Source organism: Lepidochelys kempii, chromosome 13, assembly GCF_965140265.1.
Source record: "Lepidochelys kempii isolate rLepKem1 chromosome 13, rLepKem1.hap2, whole genome shotgun sequence".
In the NCBI taxonomy this organism is placed as follows: Eukaryota; Metazoa; Chordata; order Testudines; family Cheloniidae; genus Lepidochelys; species Lepidochelys kempii.
Genome location: NC_133268.1, coordinates 39867566 through 39889932, shown reverse-complemented (window position 1 = coordinate 39889932; position 22367 = coordinate 39867566). Strand labels below are relative to the sequence as shown.

The 22367-nt window shown below is 54.0% G+C and overlaps 1 protein-coding gene and 1 gene segment (V, D, J or C); one reads left to right on the top strand and one right to left on the bottom strand.

The window, feature by feature from the left end:
* Positions 1-8112, top strand: part of LOC140896676 (T cell receptor alpha chain MC.7.G5-like) — a 35346-nt gene extending 27234 nt beyond the window's left edge. The window contains 4 exon segments of the C gene segment in view: positions 3154-3432; positions 5083-5127; positions 5671-5778; positions 6460-8112. Of these exon segments, the coding sequence occupies positions 3154-3432; positions 5083-5127; positions 5671-5777 (431 nt within the window).
* A 10429-nt stretch (positions 8113-18541) lies between these two features.
* On the bottom strand, positions 18542-22111 carry DAD1 (defender against cell death 1). Of its 2 annotated transcripts, XM_073308645.1 has the most exons (3): positions 21807-22102; positions 19971-20117; positions 18542-18733 (listed from the first exon to the last, which is right to left on the bottom strand). In XM_073308645.1, exons 1-2 carry the CDS (start codon positions 22036-22038, stop codon positions 19987-19989), a joined length of 363 nt encoding a protein of 120 aa, XP_073164746.1. In that variant the 5' UTR covers positions 22039-22102; the 3' UTR covers positions 18542-18733; positions 19971-19986. The 2 variants fall into 2 exon arrangements, with proteins under 2 accessions (XP_073164746.1, XP_073164745.1); XM_073308644.1 differs by lacking the exon at positions 18542-18733 and having other exon boundaries at positions 20078-20601; positions 21807-22111.
* Positions 22112-22367: the final 256 nt, after the last annotated feature.

Sequence of the window (22367 nt, the reverse complement as noted above, 5' to 3'; positions counted from 1 at the left end):
AAATCCTAGTAAATGTCAATGGGGTTAATTATGCTTAACTCCCTTTGTGCTCCTTTGAAAATCCAGCCATACAATATCTGAGCCTCAGTTCCCCCTGGAGTGGGAATACTCTGAGTGGCATGGGAGTGTAACTTGTCCGAGCAGCTCAGCTACTATGGTGCAGAGCGCCAGATAGGAACATAAAAGTTCGGTTACAAGGCTGATGTTGTGTCATCAGAATCGCTTCCATCACGCCACACGACGAGGTCACAAATGCAGCCTTCCGATGTGAAAACACAGAAAATTGGCGCAGGGGAAGAAATACAAGAAACAAGGGGGAACCCTAAATTACTTTCTGTGTCAATGGTTAACGTACTCAGCGCGTGGAGACATTTTTCTTCTGAAACTTTTTTCGGTAGAAATTGCAGTCAGCCACACCGCTTAGCATTTCTTGAGTTTGTCAATTGCGCCAAATGCTTCTTTGGAAAAAGGAAAAACCACCAAAACCTGAAGGCCCCCTCCACCCTCCAGTGTTTCATTTCAACATCTTTGAACCGAATTATTGACTTTTCAGTCTGAAAGAACTTTGCTTCAATGTTTAATTTAATTTTATTTAAATAAATTCAAAAACATTTTAAAAAGTGGTGAAAATTGAAAGAACGAGGAGTCTGGTGGCACTTTAAAGACAAACCCATTGATTTGGGCAGAAGCTTTCGTGGGTAAAAACCCCCTTCTCCAGATGCATGGCGTGAAAATGACAGATCCAGGCATCGATACACTGACACATGAAGAGAAGGGAGTCACCTCACGAGGGGAGAGACAGTGCTATATATAAATATATTATCTTGATGCCTGCATCTGTCATTTTCACACCATGCATCTGGAGAAGGGGGGTTCTTACCCATGAAAGCTTTTGCCCAAATCAATGGGTTCGTCTTTAAAGTGCGCCCCCCCCCCCCATACTTGGCAAAATTGAAACAAAACATTTCAGGTTTGTCCAAGGGAAATTTTTTTTTTTTTTTTTTTTTTTACACTTTTCGCCTCACCAACGTTTTTAATTTCCGGTCTGACCCCAAACAAACCATTTGGGGGTTGACTTTTCAAAATGACCAATGACCCGAAACCATATAATGTTGTGACTCGCCCAGCTCTAGTTTAACTGTGCCCCAGGTGGATTCCAGCCCTTTAACGGTTTGGGGTAGGGCGTGGAATGGTTTTTGCAATGCCGTTTCCCTGAGTGTGAATTATGGAGGAAATAACAAAGTCACTTTTGGTAGTGGGACCAGACTAACAATAAAGGCTAGTAAGTAAGGGGACGTTCATAGAATACATCTTTGTGCAAAATCCATGTACAATGGATGGCTCAGTGGACAGGGAATGGGATATAGGGCCTTTCGTTTCTAGGGGGTGCTGTTTTCAATTTGGCCCCAGATCTGGGATGGGAAATGGGGCTTTTCATAGCTAGGGGGGTAGTTGCAAAAAGTTGGGGAATAGAATGGGGGCATTTCAGATGTACATGGTTCTGATTCCCATCCAGAGGGACCAGTGAGGTCAGGGGATAGGATCAGATTCCTTTTGCTTCTAGGACACTTGTACCAACCCAGCCCAAGGTTGAGGGAATAGCTGGCTTGGAGAGGATGGGCAATCAGATACCGACCCTCACACCTCAAGGGTGTGAGCACCAATCTGGCTGAAAGGTTTCTATGCTGGCCTGCATGGAAGAAATTTGGTCCAAGGTTGCAAATGAACAGACATTCATCTCTGCGTCACCACTAGGGCTGGCCTCCCCATGGATGGCTCAAGGACTGAATGGTCCCTGGACTTCCCCGTGACGTCTAGGCAAGGCCCTGGCAGTGGAAAGTTGAGGTGTGTTGGCAGGAGGTTTTGCATAGTTTGGACCTGCCCCGTCCATCCTGTCAATAAAGGGCCTCAGAGATACCAGCAGGCAGCAGCTCCGACGAGGCCTCTGTTCATTTAGGCAGAGAGAACAACAGGAAACGTGGGCGATGGGGCTGCGGTTATAATAGTGCCTATTTACCAAAACAGCCTGCAAAGTCTCAGAGCGAGGGGTGAATTCTGTGGGCAGTTACAGGAAATCGGCCTTCGGAGTTAGAACAAAGTCTCCAGTCGCTCCGAGTAAGCTTGAGAAACAAACACACGTCACAGGCGTTGCACTCTGCAAAACCAGCCTCTCATTGTTATCTGCTCAGTCAGCCGTTTGCAAAAGTACCGCACAGTCAGAAAGGGAGTGCAAAAACAACCACCACACACCCCCTCTGCTAGCGTTAGTCAAGGGTTTGGGGTACGTAGCACAGAGTCAGGCAAATAATGATTAACTGTAAAACTAATGACGAATCTATCTGGCCTTTCGCCGGCAATAGCTAGCTAGCTGCCCAACCATATCCAGTCTTGCCTCATTGAGATCTACCCATTGATCTGCACTCCTCCAATATCCAGCCAACCATCCATCCATCATTTCCTCTGCAGTCTCTCTCCGTCCATCCCTCTGTAAGGCCTATCCTTGTCTCCCAAATAGTCCAAAACTGAAATCTAGCCATCCATGAGCAGAGACCAGAGAGTGGAACTGCCATGACACACCATGACACATTCAGTACAGAATAGGGGTGAGAAAGTGACTTTTCTGGGTATCCCAAACCCATAACGAAGGGAATGCAGAGAAAAACCAGACAACTGAACTGCTGTCTGGAGGGTCTGACCTTTGGGGAAAGATTAAAGAAACAAACATTCATAGCTTGAAGTGATTATGTCTATAGGACAATTATCAACAAGTATTTGAATAGGTGTAGGGAGGAGAAATTTTTAAATCAATTTTGCTCTTTTTCTAGAAAGACATGCTCTAGTGCAAACAGGAATTAGTTCAGTCAACTCTTACGGTCCAAGTAATACAGGAGGCCAGACTAGAGTAGAACAGGGGTCTTTCCTGGCTTTCTATGATTTTGTTCTGCCTTTGCTAGATTAAAGAAGAGCTGCCTACTGTCAGAAATCTCTTCCTTGTATAGACTGGGGTGAAGTTGCCCCTTGACCAATCTAGTCTATCCAAGAGGAGGTTATCTTAAGTCTCTCTCTACATGGCCTGGTTTTCAGATTTAGATGACGAGGCATGCAAGGACTATGGTTAGTGACCCCCGACCATATGATTTTTCTCTTTCACAGATCTCAAAAAATCTAAAGCTTCTATCTACCAAGTGAAGTCCCAAAATGGGATCTATTCAGCTTGCCTTATCACGGACTTCTCCCCTGGCAACATCAAAGTTGGGATCTCAGATAGATCTCTCACAGACGTCAATGCCTCCATTGTGCAGGTGAAAAACCCAGACAGCGGAGAAATGGAAGCAAGCTATGGGACGGTGCTCTGGGAAGACCAGGAGAACATTCGCTGCATTGCTGAACATGAAGAGGGAGTAGACAGTATGAAGGAGAGTGCTGAGGAAGGTAAACGTGCGGGCTGGGAGGTGGTTTCTAGGCTACAGGCTGGGCTCTGGTCCCAGATTGGTGGTGACCAATGAAATGACCCATTCTCATTGGCATGTGGGAGATATGGATAAGCTGGTGGCAGGGATAATGGGTTTTGTAGTAGGGGTCCACAGGCACCGATGCTAGGCAAGGTGCCATTAAATCTCTTTATCAATGACCTGGAAGTAAATATAAAATCGCCGTTCTTAAAATTTGTGGGTGACCCAAAGATTGGCAGAGTGGTAAACAAGGGGGCGGCCAGGGCACCCTGGTTCACGTGGCCAGTCAAATAAAACGTGCCTTGAGACAGCCGAAGGCTACACCTAGGAACACAGGCCACCCCCACAGAACAAGGGACTGTATCTCCGAGAGCAGCGACACTGAAAGGGATTATGGCGTCACAGCGGACAAGCAGCCAAAGAACAGTTCCCAGTGCGGCCCTGCAGTGAAAAGGGCTAATACTATTTTTGGACATGGCAACAAGCGTCCTACTCACCTGAATGCATCCCTTCACAGCCACGGAAAGCGGAGCAGCTCCTGGCTAGGCTCACATGCCCCGGTGAAGGTCACTGCAGACCTGTGAGGGTTGCTTTGACAGGTGGCTCAGCCCTCTGGCTGGATCAGTCTTTAGCCTGCCCCTGCTGGGGTCACAACTCTCCAAACTAACCTTCCAAATTCTTTACCAGAAACAAAACCTCCCAGCCTCTCCTGCAGCCAGTCTCTTCTCCAGTTACTGAGGGGCTGTTTCAGGCTTCCTACAACCATTGCCCTCTGGCCTTTCCCCCAGCTGGGCCTTCTTAGTGCTTCCACCTGGCTCCTGATACCTCTCAGGTGGGGCTTGTCCTGGAATCAGGGCGGGCTGGGCCCAGCCTCGGCAGCTCAGGGAGAGTGCCACCCTGTTACAGAGGAGTAAACAGGGGAGTGGTGAGTCGGACTGGGTGGGGGGTAATTTTAACTGTGTACACAGCGTACGGGAGCCCAGTACTGCATCCAGGTCCAGCAGCCACATTTCAAAAGGGTGTAGACTAGAGCTACAGAAACCATTTGAAAGGCTGGGAAAATCCCTTGTGGTGAGCGACCTGCGGAGCTCAGTCTGTTTATCTGACCAGAAGGGCGAGGTGGCTTGATTCGAGTGCCTGAGTGCCGCGAAAGGGGGAGCACGCAGGTCCTGGAGGCTCCTCCACCTAGCTGAGAAAGGCACAAGAGGAACCCCAGGCCGGAAGCTCAAGCCAGATAAGCTGAGATGAGATCTGAGGCACAATGTTCTAGCAGCAGGGGTGATTAGCCACTGGGACAAAATCCCCAGGGGAGTGCTGGATTCTCCAGCTCTGGCTATTGTCAGCCCAAGCTGATGTCCGTCTGGACGATGCTTTACTCAGACACGATTGAGGTCAATACCGGGGTGCCTGGTCCGACTAGATGATCTAATATTCCTTCTAGCCATAAAATCTGTGACACTCTGAACCTTAGTCTGTGTTTCCACAGCACCTAGCATGAGGAAGCCCTGTTCTCAGCTGGCCCCTTAGCACAGCCATTGTAAACATGCTAAATAAAAAGACACAGATACTTATGTGAATGAAATTGTTTTGATTATTTCTATTAATAGCTGATGGGTATTTTTATTTACAGGTGACACATGCAAGATAATGGAGCTGGATGACAATTTTGAGACAGGTACGGATGCAGCGTCCAGGACAAAGCTAGGACTGATAAGAGGAAGCACTTGCATAAGACCATAAGAGCGGCCAGACTGGGTCAGGCCAAAGGTCCATCTAGCCCAGTGTCCTGTCCTCTGACAGTGGCCAGTGCCAGGTGACCCAAAGGGAATGAACAGAACAGATCATCACCCAGTGATCCATCCCCTGTCGCCCAATCCCAGCTTCTGGCAAACAGAGGTTAGGGACACCACTTCTTTAACCTGTGGAACTCTCTGCTGTATGGAATTGCTGAGGCAAAGAGCTTCATCTGGGACTTTCAAAGTGGGCCGAAGGGAGCTAGAGACTGACTTTCAAAGGGAGTTGGGCACCCAACTTGTGAAAATCCCAGCCTCTGTGAACAGGGTCAGCTAGTCTCTCGTAGGGTCAATGTCATCCCATTCCTTGTAGCTTCCAGCTGCATCGAACCCCCGAGTAAGAGTCAGGAGTGAGGCAGATGTCAGAATCCATAGTGTGTGTGTGTCTGATCTTTTGTGACCTTTGTTTTACTGTTGTCTTACAGACAATCAGCTAAACCTCCTGTCATTCACGCTGCTGGGCCTGAGAATCGTTTTTGTGAAAGGAGTGGCACTTAACCTGCTCCTGACCTTCTGGCTGTGGAAAAGCTAAAGTGAGTGGGATGGGGAAGGCTATGGGGATCCGTGTAATCCAGCCAGCCAGTCTTCCTTCACCCTCAAATCTCTCTCTCTATCCATCCTTTCCTCAGCAGCATCTATCTGTGTAGCTCTCTAGCCGTCTTCCCCTCCAGAGTATCTTTCTCTCTGTCCAATCTATCTGTCCATCCTTCTCTCCATGGTATCTCTCTTCCTATCATCTGTCTATCCTGGCTTCATAGTCTCTATTATCTATCAATCCATTCTTCTCAATATATGTCATCTATCTACCTATTACCTTCTATCCTTCGTTTGCCCTTGTATTATCTACCTAAGGGTCCCTCTTTTCAATCACTCCTTCCTTCCCAGGATCTGTTTATTCATCTCCACCCAACATTTTCCCTTCCCACTATCTATCCATTACCATACACACCTATCTATACCCACACACGCCTCTCTGTCCATCCAACCCCATAAACAGCTGTCTATCCATCATACCCACTATCCACACCTCTGTCAATCCATCTTTCCTTGCCAGTAGCTATCCATCTGGATATCCATCTCTCTCTTTCTGTTTTATCTTTCCATTCCTAGTTGTCTATCCAGCACAATGAAATCCTTCAACCTGGCTGGGGTCTCCAGTCCTGACTGCGCTGTAAACAATAAACGGACACTCTCCTTCTGCTCTCTCATTACAGGAGTGGAAGGAAAGAGGACAGATGGAATCTGGAGTGATGGGAATTCCTCAGAGACCTGGTGTCATCTCTTCACCTTCCCATGCAGCAGGAAATATAATGAAATGAATGGTCCCCATATCACCTCTGTATATAGGCCTGATGTATAATGATCTGATGTGCTTTCACTTAGCAAGTTTTAGAAGTATCTCACCTACCTAGCCTGGTTTTTCCATGACCCTCCTCCCTTTCACCATCCACAGATTGACACATTTATCCTCACAAGCTCCCAGTGTGGGGCAAGGAATTGCTATTAACTAGAGCTGGTCAACAAATGTGCGTGAAAACATTTTTCGATGGAAAACTGGGTTTCAATTTTTTTGGCAGAAAGTCCCCATTTTCCTAGAAAAAAACTTCAAATTTTCATCAGAAACCGAAAATGTTTGGCTAAAAACTGAATATTTTTCAGTTTGGTTTTTTTACAGTTTTTGGCTACAAGATTTTTCAGTTTTTGTCTGAAAATTTTCAGTTTTCAGTTGTCAAACACCAAAACCAACTTTTTTTAACAATTTTTTTCCAGTGCAAATTTCAACAAAAGTGAATATTTTTTTAGTCTTCATTGAAATTTTCTGCAGAACAAACCAGCTTTACCATTAACCCTATTTTGAAAAGGGGAAATTGAAGCACAGAGACACTGAGGCTGAGATTTTCAAAGCCTAAGGGCTTTGGGCACCTGTTTCCCTTTGAAATCAGTGGGAATTGTGCATTAAAATCCCCTAGGTTGAATTTTACACTCTCTGCCACACACTGGGATTTTCAAAGGTGCCTCGCAGAATGAGGCACCCATCTCCACTTGAAATTCAATAGCATTTAGGCAGCTAGTTCCTTTGAAAATCCAGCCAACGCATTTCTGATCGTAGTGGGTTCTTTAAGTTGACGCTAGACAAATTCAGCCTGGCAATAAAGTGCCCATTAACAGTGAGGGTAATTAACAATTGGACTGTCTTAACTAGGCATGTGTGGATTTCCCCTCGCTTGTGCTCTTTACATCAAGACAGGATGTCTTTCCAAAAGGCCCGCTGTAGTTCACCTAGATGTTATGGGCTCAAAGCAGGGATCAGCGGGCAAAACTCTCTGGCTTGTGTTATAGGCAGGAAGTTGGGCTAGACCAGAATGGTCCCATCGGGCCTCTGTGACTTGAAGAAACTTGTACACATGACCCCATGTGTCTCTAACCGTCCCTGCTCTGCAGAATTTGAGGCCAGATCCCTGGGTGGTAGAATTCTTCCAGCAATTCTGGAAGAGGTGCTTTAGCCAAGCACCAGATGTGCTTGAGTCACATGCAGGTTCTGGGCCCATTGCAGGGGAGATGTAATAGCCAGGAAGTCGGACTAGCCTTTCCTGCCATAAACGCTATGAATTTATACCAGCTCTGGCCTGAACCTAGCTTTTATGTTTCAAATCTGCATTTATACCGACCTTTAGCTCTGTTAACCTGATCTCCCTATTTTCAGCCTTTATAAATTGTGATATTTGCTCATGTTTATGCTTTGGAAAAGATTTTATCTTTTTTTTTCATTTCCTGCCGAGCTTCTTTGTATCGCATTGAGGAGATGATAATGTACTCAAATTTCCTTTCTGGTCCGCCCTGGGCTGCTATTAAAGAACTTGGCTGATCATGAGAACCCTTGCTGTTTTGTGTGTTTAGCCCTGGGAGATTTATTCGGACCACCAGCTGGGGAAATACAGGAAGGAATTCCACCTAATGGACAATGCGTGGGCTTGGGTGAGAAGATGGTTGATTTTTCTCCCCAGCATCCAGTGTTGGCCGTTATTGGGAATGGGATAAAAGGCCTCTCCCCGGTGCAGGATGGGGGGTCAGGGAATGGGGTATTGGAGTTCTCCACTCCAGCCAGTTCCAATCTGTCCCCACGGCTGAGGGACTTGCTGGCTCAGAGGGGTGAGGAATGGGATTTGGGGTCTTTCCCCTCTAAGGGGCACTGGCTGAAAATATCAGCCAAAGCAAATGGCCCACATTGAAATGACAACTCAGGACTAGAACCCAGGTCTTCCGGGGCCTGTCCTAGTGACTAGCCACACTGCCTCTCCAGCAAGAGATGCAGCACACGCCAGCGTGAGGCGGTTCAGCTGGTTTCCAGCTGCTGTCAGGAATGGTCCTGAGGATGTCACACGGAACGGCTCATAGCTAGCCTCTGCCCAACCATCCTCTTCATCTCCGCTCCACCACGGGCCACGGGGAGAACAGGGTTCCCTGCCCTCCTGTCAGCATGCTCATAACTCCTGCAGCTCTGCACTCAGACGCTGACTCGCATCCATTCTCATGCTTCAGGGCTGCAGCCCGTTGCTGGCTGAGACACGAGTGGCCGGATGTATTCCGGATTCCCCCCCGCTCCTCTGAAGCATCGGGAATTGGCCCCAGCTGGCGATGGGACACCAGGCAGGGCTGGCTAGGGCGCTGCTGTGGTACAGAGAATCAATCCTCTTTCTAGATGCTGGGCTGGTGCATCTTGTTCATGTGATCAGGATCACTAGATTTGGGGTCAGGAAGGAATTTGCCCTGGGTCAGATTGACAGGGACCAGGGGGGAGTTCACCTTCCTCTGCAGCATGGGGCACCGGATTTACCTGAGCATCACTCACCTAAACAATTCCCTGCCATGTAGGGGTCTGTGTCATACAAGGGGTCAGACTAGAAGCTCTAATGCTCCCATCTGGCCTGAAATCCCATGAAATCTACAAAATAGCCCTTCTCTCTAGGCAAACCACAGACCCCCGTCACCCTAGGATCTGAGCCGCGCCCAGCTCTTGAGGGATTCTACAAGGCCACCTGTAACCCTGCATGCAATTCAGTCACCCGTGCTCAAGCCAGCTTCATGCAAACCGGGCCAGGTGCGGTGGAGGGCGACTGGGATGATCAGGGGAATGGAGAGCAGCTCATAGGAGAGGGGGTGGACAGAGCGCTCACTGTAAATAGACCGGGGGGCGAGGAACACTGAGCAGGGAGCTATTGCAGCAGCTGGAGGACAATGTTGGCCAAAGAACAAATGGGTATAAACTGGCCATGAACAAATTAGAAGGTTTCTAACCCTCAGAGGAGGCAGGGTCTGAAACAGCCTCCCAGCAGGAGCCAGTGGAGGACAGATGCCCAACGAGGTTTAGGATGGAGTTTGGTACCTTTAGGAACAGGATGGACTGCGCCAGCAGGGTACGGGACTCAACAGCCCGGGAGGCGCCTTCCAGCCCTGTGTCCGATTGTTAGAGCCCTACCAAATTCACAGTCCAATTTCACGGTCATAAGATCTTAAAAATAGCGAATGTCATGATTTCAGCTGTTTGGCTAGTATCAGGGGGGAGCCGTGTCAGTCTGTATCCACAAACACAACGCGGAGTCCGGTGGCACCTTAAAGGCTAACGGATTGATTTGGCCATAAGCTTCTGTGGGTGAAAACCCCACTTCTTCAGATGCATGGCTCTTTATCTGCAATTGCACGGTGTTGTAATTGTAGTGGTCCTGAACCAAAAAGGAGTTGTGGGGGGGGGGCGGGGCGGGTCACAAAGTTATTGCAGGGGGGGGTTGTGGTACTTGCCATCCTGACTCCTGGTGGTGGTGCTGGCTTCAGAGCTGGGCGGCAGGGAAGAGTAGGGTGGCCTGGGGTGGGACTGTCACTCGCACTTCTGCGCTGCTGCTGGCCGGGCCCCGCCTTCGGTGCCGGGCCCTTGGCCAGCAGCCGCCGCACTCCGGCCAGCCAGCTCTGAAGGCAGAGCCGCCGCCAGCAGCAGGGAAGAGTAGGGTGGCCTGGGGTGGGACTGTCACTCGCACTTCTGCGCTGCTGCTGGCCGGGCCCCGCCTTCGGTGCCGGGCCCTTGGCCAGCAGCCGCCGCACTCCGGCCAGCCAGCTCTGAAGGCAGAGCCGCCGCCAGCGGCAGGGAAGAGTAGGGTGGCCTGGGGTGGGACTGTCACTCGCACTTCTGCGCTGCTGCTGGCCGGGCCCCGCCTTCGGTGCCGGGCCCTTGGCCAGCAGCCGCCGCGCTCCGGCCAGCCAGCTCTGAAGGCAGAGCCGCCGCCAGCGGCAGGGAAGAGTAGGGTGGCCTGGGGTGGGACTGTCACTCGCACTTCTGCGCTGCTGCTGGCCGGGCCCCGCCTTCGGTGCCGGGCCCTTGGCCAGCAGCCGCCGCGCTCCGGCCAGCCAGCTCTGAAGGCAACAGTGCAGAAAGCAGGGTGGCAATACTGCGGCCTCCCTGGAATAACCTGGTGACCGCCCCGCAACTCCTTTTTGGGCCAGAACCACCAATTGGAGAAATGCTGGTCTCTCCTGCGAAATCTGTATAGTAGGGGGTAAAAGCAGACAAACGACCAGATTTCATGGTTTTTCGTGGCCGTGAATTTGGAGCGGCCCTACCTATCATTCATGCTCATGACCTGTGAGGCCGGGAAGGATCATGACACCCTCATCACAGGTGGGAAACCGAGGCACAGAGCTATTAAGTGACGAGTTGGTGGGGGGAGGGTCACCCAGGGAGTCTGAGCGCAGCTGGAAATTGAACCCACGTGAAACAATAACTTCCAATGAGAGAGTCCCACCGCTCAATCAACTGAGTTGATCACAGGGAAGGTGAAGAGGTGAACAGGGAGATTTCCGATAGCACAGGGCTCTCTAACCTGGCACACAAATGCAAAATGGGATCCTATGGCTGGAAAGTGGAGCTAGACACTAAGGGGCAGATTGCTAACACCGTGGGTAAGTAAACACTGGAGCAAAGCCCCCAGGGATGTGGTGGATTCTCTCTCAGTTGGGGTCATTAAGGCTAGGATTCCAAAGAACCCGAGGGGAGTTGGGCTTGGAAGCTGGATTTTCCATTACATAGGGAATTCTGTGAGTTTGCACTTTTTCCCCAGCCTGAAACCAACCAATTTTTTAAAAATTTCTCACAAAATGAAATTCGGGGGAAAAAAAAAAAAAAGGTCATTCTGGATGAATCCAAACATCTCTCTTTGATACCACCAAGATATTTTGTTCTGATTTTGACCTATTAAAACATGTTATAATTTTTTTATATATATATAAAAACAAAAACTCCAAATGCCCCATTCCACAATGGGTGGATTCGACACGGTCGAAATGCTCGGACTCATCCCGCTCGACGTTTCCCCCAACTTTTTGACTTTGCCGAAAAATGGCATTTTTTCATCCTAAACTGATTGGATGAGACCATTCTGAGTGGCTCTGTTAGGCACACAACATCCAGCTGCCCCTTTGGAAATCCCAGTCTGCATCGAGATTGGCTGGCTCTTCCCAAAAGATTTGCTCAATCGTGAGTGATCGGGCGAGACACTGGACTCACCAGGGGAGACCACCAGGGCCTGTGTTTTTACCAGAGGTCAAATGAGATGATCTCATGGTCCCTGTTGTCCTAAAACACATGAGATGCCAAGAAGTTAGTGAGTTTGCTTCACAGACCCTTTTAGACTTTGAGGTTTCCTCCCCGCGCCCCACTTTGGTTTGTTGTATATGTCAACAACAAGTCCCCCACGCGCAGCTGGGAGGCAGGAAATAACAAGTAGGACAGGAAGTGGAAAATGACTCAGAACCCAGGTGGGGGTGAGGTTAAGAACATGTCAACATTTCCATGACAACACGGCCACCCAGAGATCTGGGTCACCTTTGAAGCTCTCCCCTCCCGTGCAAACCACTTCCTCTGGAAAGAGGAGTTAAAAATATGAACGTGGCAGAGAGGGGCACGTGGCGGGGTGAGGGGGGTGCACGTGGCGGGGGGAGGGGGGCACGTGGCGGGGGGAGGGGGGCACGTGGCGGGGCAGCCGTTAGACCACCAGCCAGGGCAGAAAGGAGACGCTGCCCACAGAGCACGCGGCCCCCGACCGCACCCGGGGGTGTGTGGAAAGAACAACCTATGTATAGAGTCACACAAGGGGAACGGAAATTACCCTGAGGGGGGAGGGGAGCTCTACATAGAGACCCTGCCCCTCTCCCTTTCATTCAAGGAGGGGGGGTCCCCTTTGGGATACATCCCTTTCACCTGCTACCTACCGATATACCCCCCTCTATACAGGGCAGGGCCCCCCTGGGGATAACCCCCTACCCTCCTCTGCACCCCTTTGTACAGGGCAGGGTCCCCCTGGGGATAACTCCTTACCCACCTCTGCACCCCTTTATAGAGAGCAAGGTTCCCCGGGGATAACCCCCTACCCTCCTCTGCACCCCTTTATACAGGGCAGGGTCCCCCTGGGGATAACCCCTTGCCCACCTCTGCACCCCTTTGTACAGGGCAGGGTCCCCCCGGGGATAACCCCCTACCCTCCTCTGCACCACTTTGTACAGGGCAGGGTCCCTCGGGGATAACCCCTTACACTCCTGTGCACCCCTTTATACAGAGCAGGGTCCCCCCGGGGATAACGCCCTCCCCTCTCAGCACCCCTTTATGCGGGGCAGGGTCCCCCCAGGGGATAATCCCCTACCCACCTCTACACCCCTTTGTACAGGGCAGGGTTGGGCCCCCGTCATCTGCTACCTTCCACCTTTGCACAGGGAGCTGGAGTTCCCCTTGGAAATACACCTCTGGGTAAGATTGCCGCTGCCCCCCTCTTCCCACATAGGGACCAAGGCTCGGGGTCTCTCTGGGACGGTTGCAGCTAATGCAGAGCCAGGACTCAGCCCCTGGGACCTTGGGGCGCCTGGGGAAGTGAGAGAAGATGAAAAGGGGGAAATTGAAAGGAATGAAATATAAGGAGGAAAAAATGTCAGCCTGTGTGCAATTCATAAAGTCAGCCACCAGAGGGCAGCAGCATCTGCAGAAACTGCAAGAAAAGAAAGAAAGAAAGAAAGAAAGAAAGAAAGAAAGAAAGAAAGAAAGAAAGAAAGAAAAAGAGGAAGGAAGGATTGTGAGTCACAAAGGGGTTTAAAGAAAAATATTCTCAGGTAATTTGGGACGATTAGTGGAAAATCTTTCACCACCAGGGGGAGAAAATGTAGCCTTTTAAATCCAAGGTACTGGTGAAGTTGTGAAAACCCACCAGATGGCACTCATGTCTTGTCAATAGGAACAGACACCCCAGAGCGGGAGGCCCTGTGCCCCGTTCCTTGCCCTCCTGAGTCAGCCAGTCCCCCTGCCCCGGGCCGAGATGGGCACAAGGGACGTAGAGGAACTGACGCACCAGGTTGGCCAGGTGCATTGGTCTGCCCTGGTGTGGCAGGGCGTGGGGCAGAGACCCGGGACTGGATGGATGGGGTGCTCAGCAACCCGGGCAGGTACCAGCTCCCACGCTCTGATCAGCCCTGGCAGGCAGGAAGGAGGAGTGGTGTGCTGAGGAGCCCATTGGTCTGATCTGACACAGCAGGAAGGGTGCGCGCGCAGCAGATTAGGAAAGGGACAGATTTTAAAATGTTATTAAAGCTAATGTTACAAAAAGTTCTACGGTACATAGGTTGGGGAAAGAGTGTCGGCAATCTGGGTGTAGTGCTTAGATTACCCACAAACACACCGTTAGCTTGTAAGTCCCATGACACAGAGCAATGACCCAAAGCAGCACTAAAGCTGAAAATACCCTAATGCCACTGTACACGCCCCCAGGTCTGGTCACCTCCTCTCAGAAAGACACATTAGAATTGGAAAAGGTGCAGAGAGGGGCAACAAGAATGATGAGGGGGATGGGACGGCTTCCGGAGGAGGAGAGATTAAAAACCCTGGGACCGGTCAGCTTAGAAAAGAGGACTAAGGGGGTATGAGAGAGCAGTGGTTCTCAGCCAGGCCTCTGGGGTCCGCAGGGGTCTTCCAGGGGGTACAGCCTGGCGACATGAAACGCACAGCAGAGTCAGTACAAACTCAAATTTCATACAGACACCCTGTTTATACTGCTCGATATGCTGTACGCTGAAATGCCAGGACAATATTGATATTCCAGTTGAGTTATTTGATAATTATATGGCACAAAGTCAGCCATTGTTCAGTAGGAGGGTGGCTGGGACCCTGTTGTATTTTTAGGTCTGATTTTGTAGGCAAGTCATTCTTAAGTGAGCTGAAACTTGGGGTTACACAAGACAAAGGGGTACAGTCGTCTGGAATGGCTGAGAGCCGCTGGGACAGAGGGGTATAAAATCAAGCCTGGTGTGGAGAAAGTAATTGTTATTTTCCCCTTCACTTACCACAAGCCTAGGAGTCAGAACCGGGGCACCCAAGGAAACAAACAGCAGCAGGTGTAAAACAAGCAGAAGGAAGTTCGTCTTCTCACAGCGGACCCTCAGCCTGGGGAACTGGTTACCAGGGGACGTTGTGAAGGCCAAAAATATACCTGGGGTCAAAACATAATTACATTAAGTTCCTGGAGGCCAGGTCCATCAATGGCAATGAGCCAGGAGTGCAACCCCATGGCCTGGGTGTCCCTAAACCTCCAGCTGCCAGACGCTGGGACAGGACAAGAGGGATCACCCTGGATCACCCAGAACTGCCCGGTTCTGGTCATTCCCGCTGGGGCCCCTGGCACTGAACGCTGTCGGAAGACAGGACACTGGGCCATTGGACCATCGCTCCGACCCAGAACAGCTGTTCTTATTTCGGATTTCAGTGAGTGGAGGCAACTTTCGGCAGGATGTCCGAGGGCCGCTTAGTTCCTTGGCTGCTCTTGGGTTCAAGGATAAAATGTAAACATTGTCCTTTGGGAACATTTCTCAGCCAATTGCCTCGATTTTAACGTGTCCTAGAGGGGCACTGCAGCGAAATGACCAGCCCAGGACAGCGTTTTGGTGGGTGCCGCCGTGGAGGAGGAAAGGGATGGTGCCAGCTTGCCCTGACCGGGCGCTGGGGGGGTGTGGTGCGGTCACCCGGGAGGAGGGGAAGCAAGGAGGCGCTCAAGGATCCATACTGTTGGCTAGGCTGGCCGGTGAGCTGGGAAAGCAGATAGCCCCAGGGCCCCCCGCTCTTGGGAGAATCCAGAACTGGAACAGACAAGCTCAGCATTCGCGCCAACAGCCAAGTTTCTCGGCCTTGGCCCTCTGGGGAGCATGGGAAGGGTGGACCCACGGCCAAGGCTGGGCACTGATCTCTACTCGACACCTCAGGGTGCTCCGAGTCCCGCAGTGTGAGCACCCAGTGCTGAGACATACACCCCCCAGGGCTGGACCCCGTGTTGTGGGGGAGGGAGTTTAGGCCCCAGGGAAGGAGTTGCCATCACAGGCAGGAGCCCACGGGGCAGGCACCCCTTCCCCACAGCTCCCTGCTTGGCCTGGGGCCTCCTGTCAGCACCGCCAGGCTTGGCTGCTGATGCCAGGAACAGGGAGCAGCATCTCAGCAGCTGGCTCCTCACCCCTTCGCCTCTTGGGACGGGCCAAGCACAGCCCGGCATGCCCTGGTGGGCAGCATGGGGAAGAACGTCTCCCCCGTTCTATTTAAATGGCAGCCTGGGGGGCGGGCGCACGGGGCAAGAAGGACCCATTGGTCTGGGCTCATGCAGCAGGGGTTGCGTGCGCAGGGGAACACTGGGCTAGGCAGGCTCAGGACCCTGATCCCATGGAGCCAGGTACGTCTATAGGGCAAGGAGGGCTCCCGGGCTTGAGCCACAAGGGTGCTGGGGTAGCAGGTAGGGAGGCCCCTGCTCCACCCAGCCCAGCGCAGTGGCGGGGGCTGCTGCGTCCACTCAGCGAGTCGGCGTAGAGCACTGCACATTCGCTGCAACACCTAGTTACCCTGCCCCAGGTGAATCCCGCCGCCCCTGACCCGCGGAGAGCCCAGCGCCCACCTTTGAACTGGGCTCTTGTCCCAAAGTCACGCCCCTCGCTGGCCTCCCAGAGACAACCCTTCCAACCCAGCCACGCCACGGGAGACGCGCTGCCCCTGGAACACGTGCGGCTTGGAAAGCAAGCTGGGAGGTGAGCTCCACTCCGGAGCAGGGACTAGACACAGGGAAGAAAGCACAGCCCCGGGGGACGGGAAAGGCTTGGCTTGCTTAGCCCAGCCGAAGGAGGGCCGAGGGGAGCCGACTGCTCTCCCTACGTGCGGCTGCGGGGTAGAACCCCAGCAAGGGAGGAGAGCTTTTCAAGTGTAAAGACAATGTCGACAGGGGACCACATGGGGATAAATCGGCCCTGAATAAACAATCTGGAAATGACAAAAAGGTTTCCAGCCCTCTCCAAGGCGCGAGGGCCCGGAGCAGCCTCCCCTAGCAGGAGTGGGGACAAACCACCTCGCCGGTCTGGAGATGGAGCGGGATGAATTTACGAAGGCGATTAGAGGAAGGGGTTGCCTAGCACAGCAGGGCCTGGACTCGAGATCCCTCGCTGCCCCGTTCTCAGCTCCGAGATGCGTTAATGGAGAGATCAGGGTGAGGGGAGACGCGCTTTGGGATCTCAGGAATGGGGAGGGTCTAGGGTAAACTACAGCCCGCCAGCTTCTGCTGGGGAGCAGGGTCAGGGGCTTGCCCCACTCCGGTGCTTCAGCCGGGGAGCAGGGTCAGGGGCTTGCCCCACTCCGGTGCTCCAGCCGGGGAGCAGGGTCAGGGGCTTGCCCCACTCCGGTGCTTCAGCCGGGGAGCAGGGTCAGGGGCTTGCCCCACTCCGGTGCTCCAGCCGGGGAGCAGGGTCAGGGGCTGCTCCATGCAGCTCCCAGAAACAGCAGCATGGCCCCACTCTGGCTTCTATGCGTAGGGGCAGCCAGGGGGCTTCGCTCTGCACACTGCCCCCCCCCCCCCAGCACAGCCCCCATTGGCCGGGAACTACGGCCCATGGGAGCTGCAGGGGCGGCACCTGCGGACAGGGCAGCGTGCAGAGCCGCCTGGCTGCAGCTCCGCATAGGAGCCAGATGGGGGACATGGCCACTGCTTCCAGGAGCTGCTTGAGGTAAGCACCTCCTGGAGCCTGCACCCCTGATCCCCCTCCTGCCCTCCGAACCCCTTGGTCCCAGCCCAGGGCATCCTCCTGCATCCAAAACTCATCCCCAGCCCCACCCCAGAGCCTGCACCCCACACCGCTTCCCAGCCCCCTCCCACACCCTGAACTCCTCATTTCTGGCCCCACCCCAGAGCCCTGACCCCATCCTGCACCCCAAACCCAATTTTGTGAGCATTCATAGCCCACCATACAAATTTCTATTCCCAAATGTGGCCGTGGGCCAAAAAGTTTGCCCACTCTTAATCTAGAGCCCCACTCTACACCCCAGCTATCCCACGTCCACCCCACAAAGAGAGCTGCTCCCTTCTGCTCACCCCAATCAGAGCCCAGAGCAAGCAGCTTGCTCTCCCCAGCCAGCCTACAGCTACAGAAGACAGTGGGTCAAGCCCAGCCCAGCTTGGGAGTAACTGAAATTAATTGTCCGGCTGGTCATTTGGGAGCTCTCAGTCAATTGGCACGGAGCAGAAGCTGCCCTTGCCTGTGGTAGCATAAGGAGAGAGGCTCAAACGCTCAGTGGGGTGGGGGACTCTCCCCATAGTCACAGCTAACCCCAATGCCCCAGAGCGGAGTCGGGGGGCACTCTGCTAAACACAGTAGGGGGCATTCATCCCCGAGTCACAGCTGGCTCCAGGATAGCACAAGGAGGCACTGAGCAGGGGGGGTTGAGGAGGGTGAGCTCCCCCCTGGTGGTGAGCACTAACCCCAGGGTCACAGGGGGGAACACACTGCAGGGCAGGGTGTGTGTGAAATAGGGGCAGAGCCTTCCCTGCCTGCAGCTGCTCTGGAGGCTCAGAGGCCAGGGGGAGAAAGCACACACAAACAGGTGGGGGAGCATTTGCCTGGAAGATCCTAAAATAGAAACAACCCCCCCTTCTTCCCCCCAAAGTACCGTCTCAACCCAAACCTTCCACAGCTCCCCCCTGCAATTGCTTTGGAGGCCGCGGGCCCTGGACCACAGAGCGATGGTTTCCATGTGATAAGAGATGGGAAGTGGGGGGTGGGCATGGGGTTTGGGTTTCCATGGCAACCTGCTTCCTGCTCCCCCCCGAAACTGGGTCATGCAGAAGTGACTGCTGGGGAGAAGGGGTGGGGCTGGGTGAGTCTTCCTGAACGGGGGGCGGTGGGGGGTGAGCTGGGGAAGGGAAAGCTGAGGAACCCCCTGATCCATCACAGAAGTGCCAGACACAGAACCACAGAACAATGGGGTTTATTGGAGGAGGGGGTCACAAGTGGTGGGGGGAGGGGCTGCCATCTTCTCAAGAGGCCTCATCAGTTTGCACTGTTGCAGCCCTTCCCCATGAGGGGCAGGACCCACGTCCATGGGGGGGCTGGCACATCTGTCCCCTGGGCATGGCATCAGTGACCATGAGAGGTAGTCAGGACCTGCAGGGAGACAGAGGGGGCACAAAGATATCTGGAGTTACTGCAGGGGAAGATGGGGGATCCCCCAAATTACACAGACTCCCCCCCCCCGACCTCCAGAAACACCGTGACCCTGAGCTCGCAGCCAGGTTCCATGACCCCCATCTCCTCACATTTCCTCCCTCTCAGAGCCCTGGTCCAAGCTCCTCCATCGCCCCAAATTCCAGCCCTGTGTCCTCTGCAGCTCAGTAAGAACGGCCATCCTGGCTCAGACCAAAGGTCCATCCAGCCCAGTGTCCTGACTGCCGACAGTGGCCAATGCCAGGTGCCCCAGAGGGAATGAACAGAACAGGGAGTCATCACGTGATCCATCCCATCGCCCATTCCCAGCGTCTGGCAAACAGAGGCTAGGGACACCATCCCTGCCCACCCTGGTTTGGGGTCCTCACCCACAGTTTGAGAACCTCTCATGTAGATCGTACAGATCTCCAGGCCTGTAACCCCCCAAACTCCATCCACTCCTTGGTCTCCAGCTGAGCCCCGACACTCAGCCTCCTGCAGGGCCACTACACCAGGATTAACTCCACTCCTCTCAGCCAGGGACAGAACCCAGGCTCCCTGTTCCCTCTGCCTCACAGCAGCAAAGAGAAAAGACGTCTCCAGAAATCCTGTTTGCTACTGACAGAGTTCAAAGGGCACGTCAGCCTCAGGCAGAAAGATGAGCAGTGGGGGTCTTGGAGTCAGGGCTCCTGGGTTCTGTCCCAGCTCGGGGCGGGGGGAGGAAGGGCAGTGGGTTACAGCAGAGGGGCCAGGTGTCAGGACTCCTTGGTCCTATCCCGACTCAGGGAGTGTGGCCCAGCAGAGGGGCTGGGTGTCAGGACTCCTGGGTCCTATCTCAGCTCGAGGAGGGAGTGTAGCCCAGTGGGTTACAGCAGAGGGGCTGGCTGTCAGGACTCCTGGGTCCTATCCCAGCTTGGGGAAGGGTGGGGCCCAGGGGAGCTGTGTGTCAGGACTCCTGGGGTCTATCTCGGCTCGGAGAGAGGAGTGGGGCCCAGTTGGTTACAGCAGAGGGGCTGGCTGTCAGGACTCCTGGGTCCTATCCCAGCTTGGGGAGTGGAGTGGGGCCCAGCAGAGGGGCCGGGGGTCAGGAACTGTGGGTTCTAGTCCCAGCTCTCTTCAGCCCACAGAAGTTTAAGCCGCTAAGGCAAACAGACTGGCCCCCAGTCGGATGCTGCTGGGCCCCACCCCTGAGCCGTACCTAATGGTCCCCTGGCTCAGCCCACGAAGTTGATGACGACGAGGTGCAGGATGGTGCTGGCGAAGAGGAAGTCTGCGAAGGCCCGCTCTGGCGAGATGCCCTGGAAGTCACCTTTGTTCTGTGGGTTGATCTGGATCCGCAGGCAAACTAGGGAATGGGAGGAGAGAGCAGCTTGCACCAGGGGCTGTGTCTGGGGGACAGGGTGGGGAAGGAGACAAAGACAGCAGAGGAGGTGGTGCAGCTTCTCCAGGCTGGAGCTGCTCATGGTGCTGCTGAACCCACACAGGAAGAGGCCCACATCCAGGCAGTGCTGGGAACAGGCTCAGCCCCCAGGAGGAAGCTGCCCATAGCTCTGAGGAAGCAGCTCAGGCTGGGCAGGAGTGCTGCTCACTCAGGGATGGGGTTGCCATGGGGTGGTATGTCGTTGCCTTGGGTTACTTGCCGCCTAGGATGAAGCTGCCCACAGAACTGAGGAGCTTGAGTAAGAGATGCCCAGGCAGGGGGGCGAGGAGGCAGCAGTTCCTATGGAGTAGGGATGCCATGGGGGTTACTCTGGGAAGAGGCTGCATTGTCTTCTGCCAGGAATCAAGCCGGCCAGACAGGTAAACGCACGTTCTTTCACCTAAGGAAACTGTGGAAAGCTTGTATGCAGCGTTGTTGTAGCCGTGTTGGTCCAGGATATTAAAGAGACAAGGTGGGTGACGGAATATCTTTTATTGGACCAACTTCCATGAGCAAGAGACACAAACTTCGGAGCTTATTGAGAGCTCTTCTTCAGGTCTGGGAAAAAGCTGCGTGCAAGTACCAAAGCTTGTCTCTGTTGACAACAGAACTTGGTCCAATGAAAGAATTATTTCACCTACCTTGTCTCTCGGACAAAGCTTGTAACGTGCTAGAATTACGTTTCAGTCATTACGAATTGTGGTTTGTTTTATTTGTGACCTTCCCTGCCTCTTTCACGTGTAATCACTTAAACCCAGGCTCCTGGTCAATACGCTTATTTTTGTTTGGCTACAAAACCATCTTAGTGATGTCTAATGAACTGAAGTGCCGGTCTTCCGCTAAACTCCTGGGCTGGCGTGGGCTCTGTCTGTTCGGAGGCGGTGAATGTGATTTGCGTGAGGGTCCCGGCAGAGGGAGCGGACGCTGCTGGTGCCGCCCTGCGAGCGGTAAGCAGGCTGGTGGAAGGCAGGGCGAGGCCACTGTGCTGCGCGCCGGCTGCTGGTGTCGGGGCTCGGAGCCGAAGCTGCACAGAAGCACCCAGGGCAGGCGGTGACAACCCACTACTGGCCTTGGTGAACCCCCCGTAAGATCAGAGGGGGGTCCTATAGGATGGTGCTGCCATGGAAAATATGGTGGGGTTACCATGGGGGTTACTCCGGGGTAGCGCTCCCACAGATACAGCCACCATGAGAAGATGCTGTTGCCATGCGGGGGCAGGGGGTTACTACGGAATGGGGTGTCAAAGGGGGTTACTATGGGAGGGGAAAGGCGGGGAGATTACTACAGAAGAGTATGGGGGGGTTACTATGGGATGGGGTTGCTGAGGGGGGCATTGCCAGGGGAGGGGGAAGAAGAGGTCACGGCGGGAGGCCGCTGCCGGGGGAACGGGCGGCGGGTCACGGGGCGGGGGCGGGTCGCGGCGGGAGGGCGTTGCCCGGGAGAGGAGAGGTCGCTATGGGATGGCGTTGCCGGGAGAACGGGCGGCGGGTCACGGGGCGGGCGCTGCCGGGGTCACGGGGGGCGGGCGCTGCCGGGGGGGGGTCCCGGCGCGGGGGCGGGTCACGGCGGGAGGCCGCTGCCGGGGTCACGGGGCGGGCGCTGCCCGGCACTCACCGCCCAGGATGAAGCTGCCCACGGCGGAGATGAAGCCGCTGAGGAAGGAGTTGAAGGGGAAGGTGCCCACGCCCAGGCAGTAGCCGAACTGCAGCGCGCCGCTCAGCAGCACGTAGAGCAGATACGCGTCCAGCACCTTGAGGCGGCTGGCGGTGCCGCTGCTGTACTCGGCCAGGAAGCGCCGCACCACGGAGCCCACCGAGCCGCCGCCAGCCGCCGCCGCGCCCGACATGGCCCCGCCGCGCGCTGAGCTGGCCGGAAGCCACCGGCCGCAGGGCGGCGAGAACTTCCGGGGCGCCGCGCACGCAGGCGCAGAAAAGCCAATGACGGACCGCGCAGGCGCGGTGACTGAGCCCTTCAGTATAGCTGCCTAGGCGCCTTGGGCACCTCCACGGCAGATTTGTACTCAATGCGCATGCGTCTTATGGTGATCGCCATAGGGCGCCGACTGTGATGTTCCAGAGGCATGCGCAAGGTGCACTTCCGGGGAGCTTGAAAATACAATCCGCATGCGCACTCCCGACCCAGCAACAGCAACCCCCCCATGTGCGCATGCGTGGA

Bases quoted from the DNA above. Each gene is read 5' to 3' on its own strand.
- DAD1 (XM_073308644.1), bottom strand. From the start codon at position 22,038: ATGTCGGGCGCGGCGGCGGCTGGCGGCGGCTCGGTGGGCTCCGTGGTG. The intron at 20,602-21,806 runs GTGAGTGCCGGG...AGCTTTCCACAG, and splicing joins GGGCAGCTTCATCCTGGGCG to TTTCCTTAGGTGAAAGAACG.